The sequence below is a fragment of the Magnolia sinica genome, chromosome 5 (assembly GCF_029962835.1).
Source record: "Magnolia sinica isolate HGM2019 chromosome 5, MsV1, whole genome shotgun sequence".
Lineage (NCBI taxonomy): Eukaryota > Viridiplantae > Streptophyta > Magnoliopsida > Magnoliales > Magnoliaceae > Magnolia > Magnolia sinica.
The window spans coordinates 113,577,386-113,594,297 of record NC_080577.1 but is presented as its reverse complement, the minus strand read 5'-3'; the positions used below and the strand labels follow the sequence as shown (position 1 = coordinate 113,594,297).

Genomic DNA, 16,912 nt, shown 5'->3' with positions numbered 1-16,912 from the left:
ACTTTGGTACGTCCATTCATCCTAGTGGAACCCATGTGATGAACCGGTTGAATGGCATATAAACGACCTTGCAAACGGTGGGGTCCCATCTCCACTCCCAATGCTCTGTCCCACCTAAGCTAGGTATCAACCTGATTAATGAAATCCCACCCTAACACGATATGTCACAACTGATCAACGGAGCGGATGTTAGAAAAGATCCAGGTGGGCCGAGAGAAATCGGATGTTGCGCGCACATCCTGCAACAACTGATGTAAAGGATTCCTGTCCCAATTTCGGTGATCTAAACCGTCCATCTGTTGGGATTTCTCATTTACCTCACTCAATTACAGGCCATTCCAGCTGTCCAGACTGTGAATATTGCGAGTAATGGATCCGAAAGTGTACTATTTAAAGTACTCCAGCGGGCTACCTGTCATTTTCTAGAGACTAGGGTGGGGCTTTGTGGGAATTTCTGCCATTCTCGCTAGTCTTCCATCTTTCTCTCTCCGGACTATAAATGACTCCATCCTGTCGTTTAAATGATTCCATCGGCAGCTCTTAAAAAGAAGAGGAAAAAGCTATATAAATCCGATTACAGGAGGGAGGGTGACCGGAAAATGGCAGTTTATACACGGATCAAGCGGGTCACCGACCCGCTCGATGACAGGGTGAAGGCCTGCATCTGCGGGAGGGATCACCGGACAACCGGCTACGCCAGCAGCGGCAGCGAGCACGAAGCCGAGGACTCGGCTTTCTTATCCGATCTCATCCACGGTTTCTTAGAAGACGACGCCGGGGCACACCAGCCCGACGATCCGGAAGATTCCGACGGAGGCGATCCGGGTCCGGAACCGACGGAGATGATCAAAGGGCTTCTTAATCCAACGGTCGATGATCCGTTTCGGCTATCGCTCAAGGCGCAGGTCACAAAAGCATTGGACGCCTTCTCCGGTGTGGTGTCAGACGGATCGCTCCTCCGGCGGGCGGTGATGGGATTTTTGAGGGATTCCGGCTACAATGCAGGCATCTGCAAGACGAGATGGGAGAGCTCCGGCGGACTGACCGGCGGAAGCTACGAGTTCATCGATGCGGTCAAGTGGGACGGCGCCACGTGGCAGAGGTACCTGATCGACGTCGGTTTCGCCGGCCAGTTCGAGATCGCGCGGCCGACGGAGCGGTACGCACGGCTTCTGCAAGCGCTGCCGAGGGTCTACGTGGGGAGATCTGAGGAGCTGAGACAGATTGTACGGCTGGTATCAGATGCGGCAAGGAAATCAATCAAGAGCCGGGGGCTACACCTGCCGCCGTGGAGGAAGAACCGTTACATGCAGGCCAAGTGGCTGGGTCCGTACAGACGAACGTTAAATCCCGTGATGGGGAAGACGGACTGCGATCGGTTCGCCGTTAAGTCTCGGTCAGTGGGTTTTAACGCCGTTACGGACACGTTACCCGTGAAGGGGAAAGGAGGCTGCTTTCTTCTCTGTGAAAATTGATATTTACACCCAGTTTTTTCTTATAAATACAACCCTTCTTCTACATTTTCGGTAATTTTGTGGTACAAACTTTCCTACTGTCATTCACGAAATGCGTGGAATGCGAACCAATGCCGTGAGCTCGTTCCTATTTTTGATTGATGATGATCAGATACAGCGAAGTTTTTCTCCCCCGCCAACATATCACACATGTGGCATATCCAAACCGTGCAAAATGTGGGCCGCAGCGATATAATCACCGCATATGAAAATCAATCAGATACGCTCTTTGGGTGGGCCACACCAATAGGCTGAGTTATATCATTGGATGTCCATTGATTTTGATTTCGTGATGATCACGGTGGGATCCGCATTTTCGTAGGATTAGATATCATACGCTTCCGACACGTTAGCCGGAGAAATGGATGTATTAGTAGAACGATTGATACAGCTGCTGTCTCTGATCATTTCTGTTGTTTGGGATAGTATACGCGGCGTACGCCGTCGCCATAGAAAGCGGCGCACGCCTGGTAGAGTTCGTCTTTTTTGCCTCTGCCGCGACTGAGAATCGAGCGTTTATCCCTACCCACGGGAGCTCTGCATGCTGAGTAGTCGAATGATCGCAACCGTCCAGGATATGGACTCTATGCTATCAGGCCAATGGACGAAAATCATGCCGATGGACGATGACGATCGTCACAATCTACAGATGAATTGAAAACATTAAGAAGCGAATTTTCAATGGCTGGCATTCGACTCTAATACAGACGATTCGAATCATCGTACATCTTACTAAATGGGTCATGGGCCCACTGGAAGCAACGCATGCAGGATGGGCGCGGCTTCGGTGGATCCCACCCACCTCGGTGTTTCCCAAGCTGGGAAACGGATTGGCTACTCCCCTGCCACCAGCCTGGTGGTCGGTCCTCTGTGGGACCCACCACGATGTATGTGTTTCATCCATTTTTACAGATCATTTCATGGCTTGAACCCAAAAAATGAGAGGGATATAAATCTCAGGTGGTCCACACCATTTGAAAACACTAGTGATTGGATATTTACCATTAAAATCCTCCTTTGACCCACTGTACTGTTTACTTGACATCCAATATGTTGTTTAGGTCATTCATGCCCAGAAGAATGGAAAAAGCAAAGTTTAGCTTGATCCAAAACTTTTATGGTCCCTGAAGAGTTTTAAATGGTCAACGTTCACTAAACCCTGTTTGGTCCACTTGAGATTAGTATATACCTTCTTTTTTTTATTGTCTCATTTCATAAAATGATCTAGGAAAATAGATGGACCGCATGGGATATACTTTTTTTTTTTTTTGTCTCATTTCATAAAATGATCTAGGAAAATAGATGGACCGCATGGATGAAACACATACATCGTGGTGGGCCCACAGAGCACCTGCCACCAGCACCGTACGGATCATGGATTTGGACAAATCATTTCAGCGCATGATCCAAAAATGTGGCAGATTAAAGGCTCCAGAGGACCACATCACAAAAGCCGTAGGGAATTAACTCCTAAATTTGAAAACTTCCCAAGGTATGTAGATCTGGATGAAAGGAAAACATATATATCATCTTGATCCTAAGAAATTTTGAACGGTAGGCTTTAAATCCCCGTTGCTTCCTGTGGTGTGGTCCACTTGAAAGTTCCATCTGCCTCCTTTTTGGGCTCACGCCTAAAAACGATCTTTAAACATGGACCGACGACACGGATAAAACACATACATCACTGTGGACCCCACAACCGTCTGTCTCTAGATACGTCCTGGTTGGATGAAGTGTCGCGACGGAACGGATTGACACGTGGGGCGCTGCCCGGAGCCTGCTCTGAGCGCGTGAGAGATTGTGGCAGGAGTGGGTCAGGCAGACGCGGATTGTGTGGTGAGAAACTCGCCACCCTATAGCCTGTTGAGTTAAATCTGCGGGGCCACCGTCGTGTATGTGTCATTATCTGCCGTCCATCCGTTTTCCAGCTCATTTCAGAGCTTGATCAAATTAAAGCATATCCAATACTCAAAGTGGGCCACACCACTAAAATTAGTAGGGATACCAAGTCAAGTACCGTTGAAACATTCATAAGGTCGGCGATGATTTTTATTTATCATGTAATATGTTCACAACGCCACATGGATATAAATGAAGATAAGTCACAAGGTTATAAATGAATAGTGAGATTAGAAATATGAGTTTTTATTAATTAAAATACCCTATGTTGGGGGAAAATAAGACAAGTCTTATGGAATGGATCAACTTTACTGACAATGCTCGAGATCCCGAGGCAATAAGCCTGACCGAGTGAAAAGAACTAAACAACTTAAGGAGAGACTTAGCTCGGATTGCAGGGAATAGAAATCCTAACCGAGACTTATAAAGTCATGAGCCAAAGGTAAATTACATAAGATGTATGAAGTTGTCTCAGACGACGAGGCAGCAACATCTAAAAGGCCGATTAAAGCCTAAAGTTCAGAAGCCACCTGACTGACCATAAAACTGACCTTATAAGGTCGGTTATAAGGTTGACTATCGGAGTAAGAGAGGATGCCGATTATGGATCAACTTCATCTCGCCCGACAGATAGTGAATAACTTGATCTATAAAGTCGGATCAGACTAACTCGTTATTAGAGTCGATCAGAACTGGGCCGAACAAGGAAAAGATGGCGTTAACGAAAACGATGTCCCGAAAACTCGTAAAAGGATCTCCGATCCTGAAGATCTCGAGATCGGATAGAGACCAAAAATGGATAGAATCAAATCTCCAAGATATCAGGGGAAGAATCCCTGCACGGTGGGACCCTCTCATTCCTATAAATACAGAAAACTCCAAGCTAAAGAGGTACGTAGAAAACCCTATTCAAAAGCTCTCCTATACGACCGTATCACTGACTTTGGCATTGGAGGGCCCCCGGCTCTAGCCAGGGTCTCATTTGTTTCATTCCCATGCAGGTGATAGGTAGAGGAAGACGCACCAGTTTTTTATATCAACAGATTGGCGCCGTTTGTGGGAACCGATACGAAAAGTCGTTTTCTAGTCTCTATCCAGTAGCTTCTAATAAGTTCCAATGGCAAGTACTAGAAGAGTTGTTCAAAACGAGCCTGCTGAGGCCGTTACCGCACCACCGGCACTTGAAGGCCAATCGAGTACGAACTGGGCCCAAGGAGCTCAGAACCAACCCAATAACCGACAAGGCCCTGTTCCCCGTCCAGCGTCCTCCATTTCGACTAGGCAAAACCAACGAAACCGAGGAAATGGTCGGCTAGATAAAGAAGTACAAGAGCTCAAAACCGATCTGAACTATATGAAGCAGACGCTGGAGCAAATCCATCTTCAGCAAGTCCCACCTGACGACATACGAACGTTAAATGCTCCATAATATCGGTCTCCGGTTCAATCCGACCTAAAACTCTACTCCTTAGTATCAGCACGGTTGACACAATGAGTAAGGGGGCTTACTGTTGGGGGAAAATATGACAAGTCCGAAGACCCGGTTATGGAATGGACTAACTCTACTGACAAGGCTCGAGATCCCTTGGCAATAAGCTTGACCGAGTCAAAAGAACTAAACGCCTCAATGAGAGACTTAGCTCGGATTGCAGAGAATAGAAATCTCGACTGAGACTTATAAAGTCATGAGCCAAAGGTTAATTACATAAGATATATGAAGTTGACTCGGACAACGAGACAGCAACATCTAAAAGGCCGATTAAGGCCTAAAGTTCAGAAGCCACCTGACTGACCATGAAACCCATCTTATATGGTTGGCTATCGGAGCAAGAGAGGATGTCGATTATGGATCAACTCCATCTCACCCGACAGATGGGGAACAACTTAATCTATAAAGCCGGCTCAGATTAACTCGTTATTAGAGTCGGTCAGAACTGGGCCGAGCAAGGAAAAGACGACGTGAACGAAAACGTTGTCCTGAGAATCTCGTATAAGGATCTCCGATTCCAAAGTTCTTGGGATCGAATAGAGACCAAAAATGGATGAAATCAAATCTCCAAGATATCAAGGGAAGAATCCCTGCACAGTGGGACCCTCCCATTCCTATAAATACAGAGAACTCCAAGCTAAAGAGGTACATAGAAAACCCTATTCAAAAGCTCTCCTATACGACTGTATCACTGACTTTGGCATTGGAGGGCCCCCGGCTCTAGTTAGGGTCTCCTTTGTTTCATTCCTATGCAGGTGACAGGTTGAGGAAGACACACCAATTTTTTGCATCAACACCCTATATTCAAAATCTTCGAAATCTTAATACTAAGATTAGAAGTATGATATCTTTTTTTAAGATTTAAAATACCCTAGATTCAAAATCTTCAGACTATGTTTAGCACATTCGACTCAGAATCTCCTGTGATCCAAAAGTTGTTGCGCACTTAAATTATGTACTATATCTATAAGAGTTTAAATTTAATAATTAAATTAACTTTAATAGTCTTAATTAGTATATGTATGTATGTGATGTTTGACATTATGACTATAATAAGCCTATTGAAATACATATTTTGGCCAAAAATAATGAAATTTCAAGCCTTAGATGGGCCACAAGTATGGGATTGCAACTGACCGACTAACCAATGATTTTTAGGGCATGTTTGGCTGGATGTATTTAAGGAAAAAAGAAGTGTATTTTACACTTTTTAAACATTAAATATATGCTACATGACTTTGTGATGGAATTGATGTTGCATGACACTGTTAATAATAACTTTTAGGTATAGAAAATAAGATGGATTTTGATCATATAAACCCCATGCTTGGGATCAAATTCTTGCTCAAGGAAAAAAGTTGGTCTACTTGGTCCATGAAATTAAATAGAATGGAATTGTATTGGATAAGATTAATACCATTATTGTACAATAGTTGTATGTCTTAAAATACCATGTATTTTATTCATTTTTGGGATAAAATTCTTGTTATGGAAAAAACTCTGGATTAAGCAAATTGTGTTTGGTGGACTATACAATTGTAATCAATGAACCAAATTTCACAATAGATGTTTGTAACTTGTATATGCATATAATTAGAATGTAATGTACGGCACATGTGGATAGGTGACATAAATAAAATACTTGCGTCAACATGGGGTTCATATGTGTAGTGTATTTCAAAATCCATTGAAAATTCCACATGAGACCAAATCTAATTACATTCTACCTAATCCAACCCTTCATGTCATCCTCATACACTTGATAAATTTTGCACAGGACTAAATGCAATTTCATCCCATGTCAGCTCACGTAACAAACCGATTAAGATTTGCATTATGTGGATTTGCTACGTGGTGGGATAGAACTGCATTTAGTCAATGCAATTTCATCCAGCATTTGAAGAGAATGGAAAGGTTGGGATTAGGTGGTCATGGAATTGCATTTGGTTTTATGCAGGATTATTTATGGATTTTGAAATCTACTACAAATATGGGCCTTGCATTGACGCATGCATTTATCCATGCTGTCCATCTATTACGATTTGATGGTCCACCAAACATGAATTTACTTAATCCGATATTGTCATGTAGCAAAATTTTTATCCCAAATATAAGATTGAATGGCTACAATACCACGGTGTTTCCAGGCATATAATCATTGTACTATAAGGATGTTAATCACATCTAATACAATTCAATACCTTTCAAATCCACAGCCCAGCCAAACCACCAGTGGATTTGGAATACCCCCAATCCCCTGAAATCTTCCTAAATCTTTATTGACAAACGACGATCTTTCTCATCCTTTGCTTTATACCCTAAAATAATACAGGATAATGGATGAACAATGTGGATAAAACCCATGTACATCGATGGGCCTTTCAGAGCCACGAAGGGTAGTGCCCAATCTGCGTTCTCTCCAAGAGATTGGATTTGTTACTGACGTGGCCATCCACTGTAAGATGGGCTTTTTAGTCTCCAGACGCAACTTTTGATATGATATGATAAACTGAGGTGGCGATCCTGCCTTGACGACGACGAGGCAGGTGTGTAGAGGTGCTGGCCCACCATTTTGAAATGTTCCTGGATAAGGTTGCTTTATTAAAATATTCGCCTTCGTTCCACACGTGCTTCCTTGATCCGCACGAAATGTTATTGGCGCTTGAATTTCGGTGAGTGCGAATCCGGGACGTTCATTGCTTAGGATAGTTCCAGGGGGGGACACGGATTAGGCGGTGAGGAGCTCACCACCCTCAGCAGTGGTGTGGTGGGTGGACACTTGACTGAATGTGGGGCCCACCATGATGTATGTAACTTAAATCCACACTGTCCAACCATTATTACAGATTTTTTTAATGCATTATTCCAAAAATCAATCTGACCCAAATGTTAGGTGGACCACATCACAGGAAACAGTAGTGATTGAATCCTTGTCATTAAAAACTTCATGGATTCCACTAGAATGTTTTTTAGCCATCCAACCTGTTGATGAGGTCACAAAGACCTAGATGAAGAGGCCAACAAAATATCATCTTGATCCAAAGGTTTTGTGGCCCACGTGAAGTTTTTAATGGTCAATTACCATTTTTTCCTGTACTATGGCCCATTTGAGACTTGGATCTACTTCATTTTTTGAATCATTCCTTAAAATGAGCTTTTAATAAGGATGGTCGGTGTGGATTTAGTCACATACATCACAGTGTGCCCCACAGTCAGGGTCCCACCCACCTCAATGGATCCGGTGTCTCACCTAATCCGCTCCCGGTGACAGTGCGATTTCACTGATGAGCCCATGGGGGAGAACGAAATAACGTGGCACATGCACACGTGTGTGGCTGAATCCTTCTAACCCCGAGCTTCGTGGGGCTACCGTGATGTTTCTGTTAAATCTGCTCCATCCATCCATCTTTAGTTCATTTGAAGGCATTAACACAATCATATAATAAGAGATCCAAAACTTAAGTGTGCCACACCGCGAGAAACATTGAAAATAGAAATGCCATTGATGGCCATTTACATGCCACCCAACCTGCTCATAAGGTGGGTCCCTCCCACCTGAAAAGTTTCAACGGTGGATGTCCAATCACCAAGGTTTCATACTAGCCAGACGGATGAACGGTGTGGATGTAGGAAATCAAAGTGAGCCCCTGAGGTTATGAGAATCCTCTGTAACGCTGGTTGCATGCAAGTGAAGTCGCCTCCATGGCAGAGCTGATGGTGAATCAAGATATCCGCTCGGCGGGACAGACCGTGGAGAGCCCACATCAATACATCGTACGGATTGAATGATGTAGGACGTCGAATGGATATTGCTAAAATGCGAAGTGGGTATTCAGTGGGACAACGGATGGCTGGGATGGTTGGCAGGTGTGACTCGTTCAGTATTGCAATGAATGTACTGCGGTACTGCATAACGCATTTAGATGCCTGATACGTGTACTGCAGATAAATTGTCTGTCAGATTCGTACAAGGACGTGTCATCGCATCACTCGGAGAATCTCGAGCAGCACTCACCGATGGCGGAAGCGGATTTCGTCCCAGCCCCGCCGGGATGATAATCCGTCCGGGTGGGGCTCTGTGGGGCCCACCATGATGTAAGGGTTTTATCCATTCCGTCCATCCATATTTACATATCATTTTAGGGAATGTACCCAAAAATGAGGTAGGTTTACATCTCGAATGGACCGTACCAAAGGAAGCAGCTAGCGGTGATAATGACACCCACAGCTGAAACCTTTCTCGGGGCCACCGTGATTTTTATTTTATTTTACCATCCAACCCATCCATATACCTATCCATACGAAGTCGACGTCAAATCGGCCCAACCTAATCTAACCTCAACCCAACGAAATATATTTGATTATTACTAACCCATGCAAATATGCTCAACTCAACTCAGCTCAACCCAAATTCTCATGAGGTTGGTGTTTTATTCGAAAATGTGGAATGAAGACGAGAGAATTTCTTTTTAATATTTTTTTTTTTCACACACGCACACATACCCCCACATACTTACACTGTAGTGGAATTTCATCACCTATGGGTACTCAAACCCTTGACCAGGTGTTGAAACTCCCGAGAGTCTACCACCAGAGCCAGAGTAAGGACCCGAAGATGAGAGAATTTTACTCCTAGTTTACATGTACAAAATACGCCACACTTCAGGTAGCCATCAACCATCTTAACTCTTTGCATACGGGATAGTCCATCTTTTATGGTATTTGTGTTGTTAGATGTCTTCAATTTAACTGGAAAAGGGTTTATTGATGCCAACAACAAGCTACTCAATCCCATCGAGCGTCTATCCATCATATTGACAAACCACTCGATCATATTAATAAAATTTTGAATTTTAGATTTTCTTTGTTAGACAATTTTTGAACTATTATTCAATCCCATCCAAGGTGGTTTTAATTCCACTGACAAGCCTCAATGGCTGTCGATCCTATCAGATGTCTTATTAACTATGTGCGTGGTTTTGCGTAAGTGCGCAATTTATTTCTTATTCAGGTGTGACACATATATATGGGTGTAAACGAGATTAGGGTAAATTTTAATCGAGGGCTAAATGTTTATAGGATTCGGGGAGGTGAAAATGAGAATTTTTTTGAACATTATAAGTAATTTTATCTCTTTTACCTTTTTGCTTTCATAGCAATTCGTCATTGCTTTGTGCAATGGTTTTTTTCCCACCAAGGTTATTTTATATAAAATCGTTGTTGTTTGTAATTGCTTTGTTTATATTTACTTAATCTTGTGTGATTTAAATTTGAAATTTGCTTTCATAAATTTATAACCGTTTAACAAACAATATTCAAAATAGCTAGATTGAAACAACATGACCTATACAGCGCAAGTCTAAAGAGACTGTTAAAGAGATTCTTAAGAAGCATATGGGTAGAATGTTGGCGGGATAAGTGATCCTAATGAATGTGTCACACATGTACATTGAACATGGATAGTTGCTCATCTCACTTTCCATTTTATTCCATGCGCAGATGACCTAACTAATCAACAGACTTGCTTGCTTCTTAAAAAAATGTTTAAATATTTCTTAACTTGTGACATTTCAAAATTTAGGTACGACGAGTGAATACATATTGTATGCATGATCATACATTGCTCCATGTTGTGTCCCACCTATGTTTTTAATGGAAATGATGTTTAAGTGTGTATTGTATGGTGAAAGTGAGCAGCCTCACTAAATGCATGGTGTGGATTCTACATACACATCACAGGTAGGGCCCCATACAGCCTGAATGGTACAACAAGCATCATGTGCTGGAACTAATACATGGGATCATTCCCCATCGACTTCTTTTCACATTAGCAAACTGGTGAAAATAGACCTCAAGGGCCGTCATCATCCATGTGAAGGATTTCCTCGTGCTTAGAATTTGTTCAGATTTTTTTATTGGCCCCAGGCCTAGGCCATTGACAGGTCACTTGTCCATAGGCCCGTTAATGGGCTGGGTTAAGGTTGAGCCAAGCTTTGTCCAAGACCCACTAGCAATTTTGAACCTAAGCCCAAGTCCAGGACAAGCTGAAAAGTCTGTCTCAAGTCTGTCCCAAACATTTAAACAAAGCCTGACCTGAGTCCAAGCCCTGAATATCTATGTCAGTAAATGATATTTTGATGTACCTCGTGTGTGAAACAGAGGGATAGAAATGAATGAAAGAAAATGGGAAAAATTAGAGGTCGTTTGGTACCATGGATTTAGAAGGATTTGAGGGGATTTCAATTCCCTTGATTGTTTAGCGCAGAAAGTAATTAGGGATTTCAAATCCAAGGGGTTTCAAATCCCCTCGAAGAGGGGGGTTTGAAATGCACCGTGAGAGTTTGGATTACATCTAAAATCCTTTTAAGAGTTGTATGTGTAACATGTATGTCACCATACTATATTTCTATTTCTATTGGGCACGTGGCTTACTAATGATTTCCCAAAATAATTAGATTATCAATTGCATCAATATAAATACTTTAATATTGTAACACCCAGCCCATCCAGAACAGTGTCCTGAGGCGCCCACATGGGAACTGCTACAGGACAGCACGATTAGACCACTCGTGTGAGACATACCTTTAACAAAATTAACTTGGGATATGCCACTAATGCAGTCGAGTCTAATTATGTTCGGACTGAGCGCGAACTGTAAAGCCGGTTTGCCTGACTGTACTTGGTGGCTGCTTGTACAGGCCGTGTAACGCCCAAGGAAAGGCAAAAAAATCTAAAACTTGAGAGGCCATAAGCCTCACTGGGCTTGTGGTCCGTCACGAACTACGGACTCAGAAGACGCCTGGAAACGAAAAATTCACGCCACCTAGTTGGCACTTGCCAAGTGCAACTCGCCCCGGCCTTAGCCTAAAGTTAAAAATTTCAAATCAATGGCCCTTTGCTTGAAACAGAAAAATGGGACATTTCAGCCGTCAGATCTCTTCTAAATTTACATCGAAGGTTGAAAACATTTCTATGCACCCATCCACAAAATCTAAACCTCGATCGTGGAACGGTGATCGTTGATCGCAAATCGGACCCTTGCGATAAAACCCCACATCCATTTGATGTCAAAATTTGCACAGCCCTTCATCGGGCCGTGAGGCACCCATCCTACAAATTTCATGACCAGGGTGTCATCAGGGCAACCTCAGCAGCAAAAAATGGGGTCCCACAGAGCCATTTGAAGGGATTAATAGAACTCAGGGCCATTTGGCCCAAATCCAGAGTATAAAACCCTTTAACTCTCTCTCCCTCACTCACTCCCACAATAGATTCCAGCAATGAAAGAGGGAGAAGAGAAAAAGAAGAGAGAGAAGGAAAGTGTGGTAGGAGGTAGGGCCCAAGGGACCTGGAATCTTGGAGAATCTCCCCCATCTTCCCCAATGAATCTCACATCCACAACCAAAAGCAAATTCCAGCTAATTGGGAGGTAATCACCCATTTTTTCTCCATAAATTTATTTTATTAAGCTAGACCTTTACATGTGCCCTAACATGCGGATTTAATTAACTTGAGACCTCGTCAAATCGACCCGTGAGTTCGGCACCCCTGGGACGACTCCACAAGCTCTCAGCAAACCTTAGGTGCAGACCATTATTCTTAGGTGACCAATTACCAATCTAGGATAAACTTAATGATTATGGATGCTAGGTTGATGTGCATGTGCAAATTATAGGAATATCTATCTAGGAACCTGCCTGATAAGTCTGCCTAACGTGCGTGCAAAGATAAATTGATGTTAGATTAATCTTCAATATTGTTTAGACTTGGAAACTATGCTGCATGTTCATCCTTGCATTTGATTTCCCGTATATTTTTCCTTGTTGCTTGCATGACTGCATGACTGCATTATGAATGGCTTATGATTTTCTTGTATCTTAAGAAATCCAATACCATATACATGCATGTCTAATTTCTACTGCTACGAGTAGTTTATATTCACTTTGGTATCCTGAAATTTATGTCTCGACTAATTGTGTGTTTACTCCATTACTACTTGAGGATACATCATGACTATCTTGATATGTTTAGGATTGTAGCTCATTATCTGGGCTAGTTGAGAATCTATAAATTGTGAGGACAGCCCCGTCGGTCGGGCTGTCCCGTGACTAGAATGACCAATTTGGGCAGACGCAAATGGACGACAAGAGTGGGACTCCGTGGGTTACTTGCACCCGATGTTGTACGTTACGTGCTCACCTAAATTTGGGCGGTTTGGTCCACCAACTGACCAACCATGTTTGTTAACTATGTTTGCTCACGCCTGTTTGGAACTTGGAACACTCCACACCCACGGACGTCCACCCGGAATTTGATCGGGAAGACCGCAGAAGCCTATGGAACGGTACGGTCTAGGATACGGGGCTTACATGCTGGGGTGACGAGCCTTTCCGTAGTGACCGCGAACGATCCCGCCTTCTAACACTCCTCACGTGCTTTCATTGGGGGTGAGGGACCCAATGAGATCACAAATCGTGGAGCCTAAGCCTCGCAAATAGTTAAGGGCATTGATATCGTTAGGGTGTACCAGTTTCTCCAAATTTGTAGGATGAACGGAATTAACTAAACACTCGGCTAACACGTTTATGATCATATCGCATTAGTTAGGTTGGCGACTCGGCAGTTGAGGTCGCAATGAAGGAGTGTTTGTCATGCACGAATGTTAGATGAAGTCGCTTGAGGGATTGGTGTTGGTGAGGTCATGCATCATACCATAATTCATACATACACATTAATAAAGATTAGTTAGAGATTTGTGAATGTATGCCTTTCATTAATTTTATCATGAAATTGTTATTTGATGTAATCTATTGCTAATGGCACCCGCTGAGTTGATTAGATGCAGGTGACGCGGAGCTCGACGAGCCGAGCGGGGTGAGCATAGACGAGGAAGAGGAGCTTTTCTATTTCCAGCTTACGGGCTGGTCTCTGTAAACTATGCGAGCTGACTATGGGTTGTTGAACAGGGGATTTAGCGCACAATTTCTTTTAGACATTTCATATGTGTATTTTGTCGGGCGACGCCTTGTGCAACTCATTTAATGTTTCCTATAAACTCGTATTTCTTAGCCGCCTTTATTTCAGGAGAGTAGTTGTGGTTGTGGTTTATGTTCTAGTCGATTTCTTTATTGCTCATTTAAATTGATTTGTATATAAATCACTACAATTAGGATATAAGTAACACCTGGAACTTAGAAGTCGAGTGTTGCTCAACCCCTAAATTTCATAGCGTTACAAATATGATGATTAGCACCATACAAATATTATCCATGTAAATCAACGGTAAAAAATTGTTGGTTAGTCTCTAGGACATGATTTTGTGCTTGTGGCCCATCCAAGGTTTGGAATTTTATCATTTTCGGGCAAAACATATATTTCATAACCATTATACCAAACATTACGTACGTTAACTAATTAGAGATATTAAAGTTGATTTAGTAATTATATTCAAGGCCCTGTAAATATACCATGCATAACTACTTTTGGATTAAAGTTGATTCCCAGTCTAGGGTGCTATACACAACAAGGGGTTGTTTGGCACTGTGGATTGGACGGGATTTGAGGGGGTTTCAAATCCCCCAGTTGTTTGGCAACATAAAGTAACTGGGGGTTTCAAATCCCGTATTTGAGGGGGTTTGCAATCCACAATGAGAGCTTGGATTACACCTAAAATCATTTCAATAGTTACACGCGTAACATGTGTGTCACCATACACTATCAATCTATTGGGCACATGGCCCATTGATGATGATCAGCACTGTCCAAACATTGTACATGTAAATCAGCACCGTCCAAACATTGTCTAGCACCGTTCAAACATTGTTCATGTAAATCAACAATTAAAAATGGTTGGTTAGTCAGTAAGACATGATCTTGTGCTTGTGGCTCATCCGAGACTTGGAATTTCATCGTTTTTGAGCAAAGCATATATTTCAGCGGGCTTATCACAACCATTGTGTCAAAAAATTACATATCTCAATAATTAGAGATATTAAAGTTGATTTAGTAATTAAATTCAAACCCCTATAGATACTTTTGGATTAAAGTTGATTCACACTCCAGGGTGCCAAACACACTGGGAGGATTTTAAACCCGGGGGGTTTCCAATCCAGGGGGTTCGGAATCCACGCTCCCAAACAGGTCCTAAGAGGATTTTAAATCCATAGGATTCCGTATCCACACTCCCAAACAGGCCTAGGTTTAGAAAAGACACATCGGGGCAGGCTGGGCAATGAGCTTTAGGGTGGTAAGCCCGAGTTCGGCCCGATTTGCAATCGCCCTCTTGATTTAAGCCCTAGCCTCCCGTCGGCCGTCGGGCATGATACACCACTCCAAACCCAGCCCAATACAGACCAAGCCTGATGGCCCCTCGAGACTACCCGGCCCATTTACAACCCTACTTCTCCCGCTGCGTAGGCCGGAGGAATTAAAGAACGTGAAGCAAATAACCTACCCCAACAACCAAACGATGCTGGTGACAGGCTATAAAAGACCATGACCCATGCCGATTTGTTTGGTCTTGAGTCCAGTTTGGACTCACCCGAGTTAGGCTGAATCAGCCCGACTTGCTGAGCCAGGAGTGACCAGGTGGGTCCAACTAAGTCCGACTGGACATAGACAAGTCACATCGGACCCATCTAGATCTTAAAAAAGAGGAAGGGATTATTTCAACCGTTAATTAATTTGGCTCTTTAGCTTTGAATGTGGACGGTCACTATAGCTTCTGTATAATCGACGGTCACTATAGAGACTTTTCGGACATTCCTGTCTAAAGGTAGCCAGCCCTATTACATAAACGATCTGGGTCATTAAAAAAAACTCAAACCCAGCCGCTAGAGTTGGGATGTATCTTACTGAAATACGGCGGGATGTATTCGAGCAGACCTGAACCTCTGAACAGAGTTCCCCTTCGGGATTCCACCATGTGCCGCTCCATTGGGTCCACATGCTCAGGTGGCCAAATGATCGGAACCGTCCATGTTCTGGATGAAATGATATGCTATCTTACCCTGAATGGATGGTTCAGATAATCACTTGTGCGGATGAATTTTAAAACATTGAAAATTATTTTTCTATGGCTCACATTTATCTCCAAAAATCAAAGGCCACAATCATCAGTCATCGTGATTATTGGATCATAGCTTACATATGAAAGCACTTTGAAAATGGATGGTTCAAATCGTCGGACCATCACAGCATGTGGACTCCAGTGGCTGGCGATCCTGAGCGGAGAGACGCACAAAAAGACGGACAGTGATTTCCTGCAAAAGCCTTTCGCAGGAGGTTAGTGCGATGGGATGCTAGGTGGGGCCAGCGTGATGTTTGTGAGAAATCTACTCCGTCCATACATTTTTCGAGATCATTTTAAGGGTTGAAACAAAAAAATTAGATGGATCCAGGATTCAATGGGCCACACGAGAGTGAGAACTGGATAAAGAGTTTTCCACCGTTGAAACCTTCATGGGTTCCACCTTGATGTTTATATGCCATCCAAACCGTCATTTCCACTGGGATGAAATGAAAAATAAAATAAAATTGGCTTGGTACGAAACTTTTGTGGCCACATAAATGTTTTAAAGGTGGTCATTGATTTCCCACTGTTTCCTCTCGTGTGGCCCACTTGAAATTTGGATCCGTCTCATTTTTTGTTTCATATATCCAAATTTTCTCGAAAAACGAATGGACGTGTTGGATTTCACAAAAATATCATCGTGTCACCCACATAGCATCCCAGCGAAGGAACTCGTGGGAAAGGCTTTTGCAGGAAATCTGCGTCCGCAGAGGTTACTTTGGCAAGCTGAGGGCCATGTGAGTAGAACTTTCATGAGATCTACCCCGTCCATCAGGTATGTTGCCTAATATTAACCATCGAAACCAAAATTCATGATAATCCAAGATTTAGGCAGGCCACAGCATGGGAGCAGTTGGGATTGATCATCTACCATTAGTTTTGTGTAAGGCCCACCATGGTGTTTACATGCCATCCAGTCCATTCATTTGATACTGACCC

At 43.1% G+C, this 16,912-nt stretch overlaps 1 protein-coding gene across 1 annotated transcript; it reads left to right on the top strand.

Annotated features, from left to right (window-relative positions):
• The first annotated feature begins 478 nt into the window (after positions 1 to 478).
• Positions 479 to 1,520, top strand: LOC131246794 (uncharacterized). Its single transcript, XM_058247203.1, has one exon. The coding sequence runs from the start codon at positions 522 to 524 to the stop codon at positions 1,473 to 1,475; it is 954 nt and encodes a 317-aa protein (XP_058103186.1). The 5' UTR covers positions 479 to 521; the 3' UTR covers positions 1,476 to 1,520.
• The last annotated feature ends 15,392 nt before the right edge of the window (positions 1,521 to 16,912 follow it).

Coding starts and splice junctions, on each gene's coding strand:
- LOC131246794 (XM_058247203.1), top strand. CDS start 522: ATGATTCCATCGGCAGCTCTTAAAAAGAAGAGGAAAAAGCTATATAAA.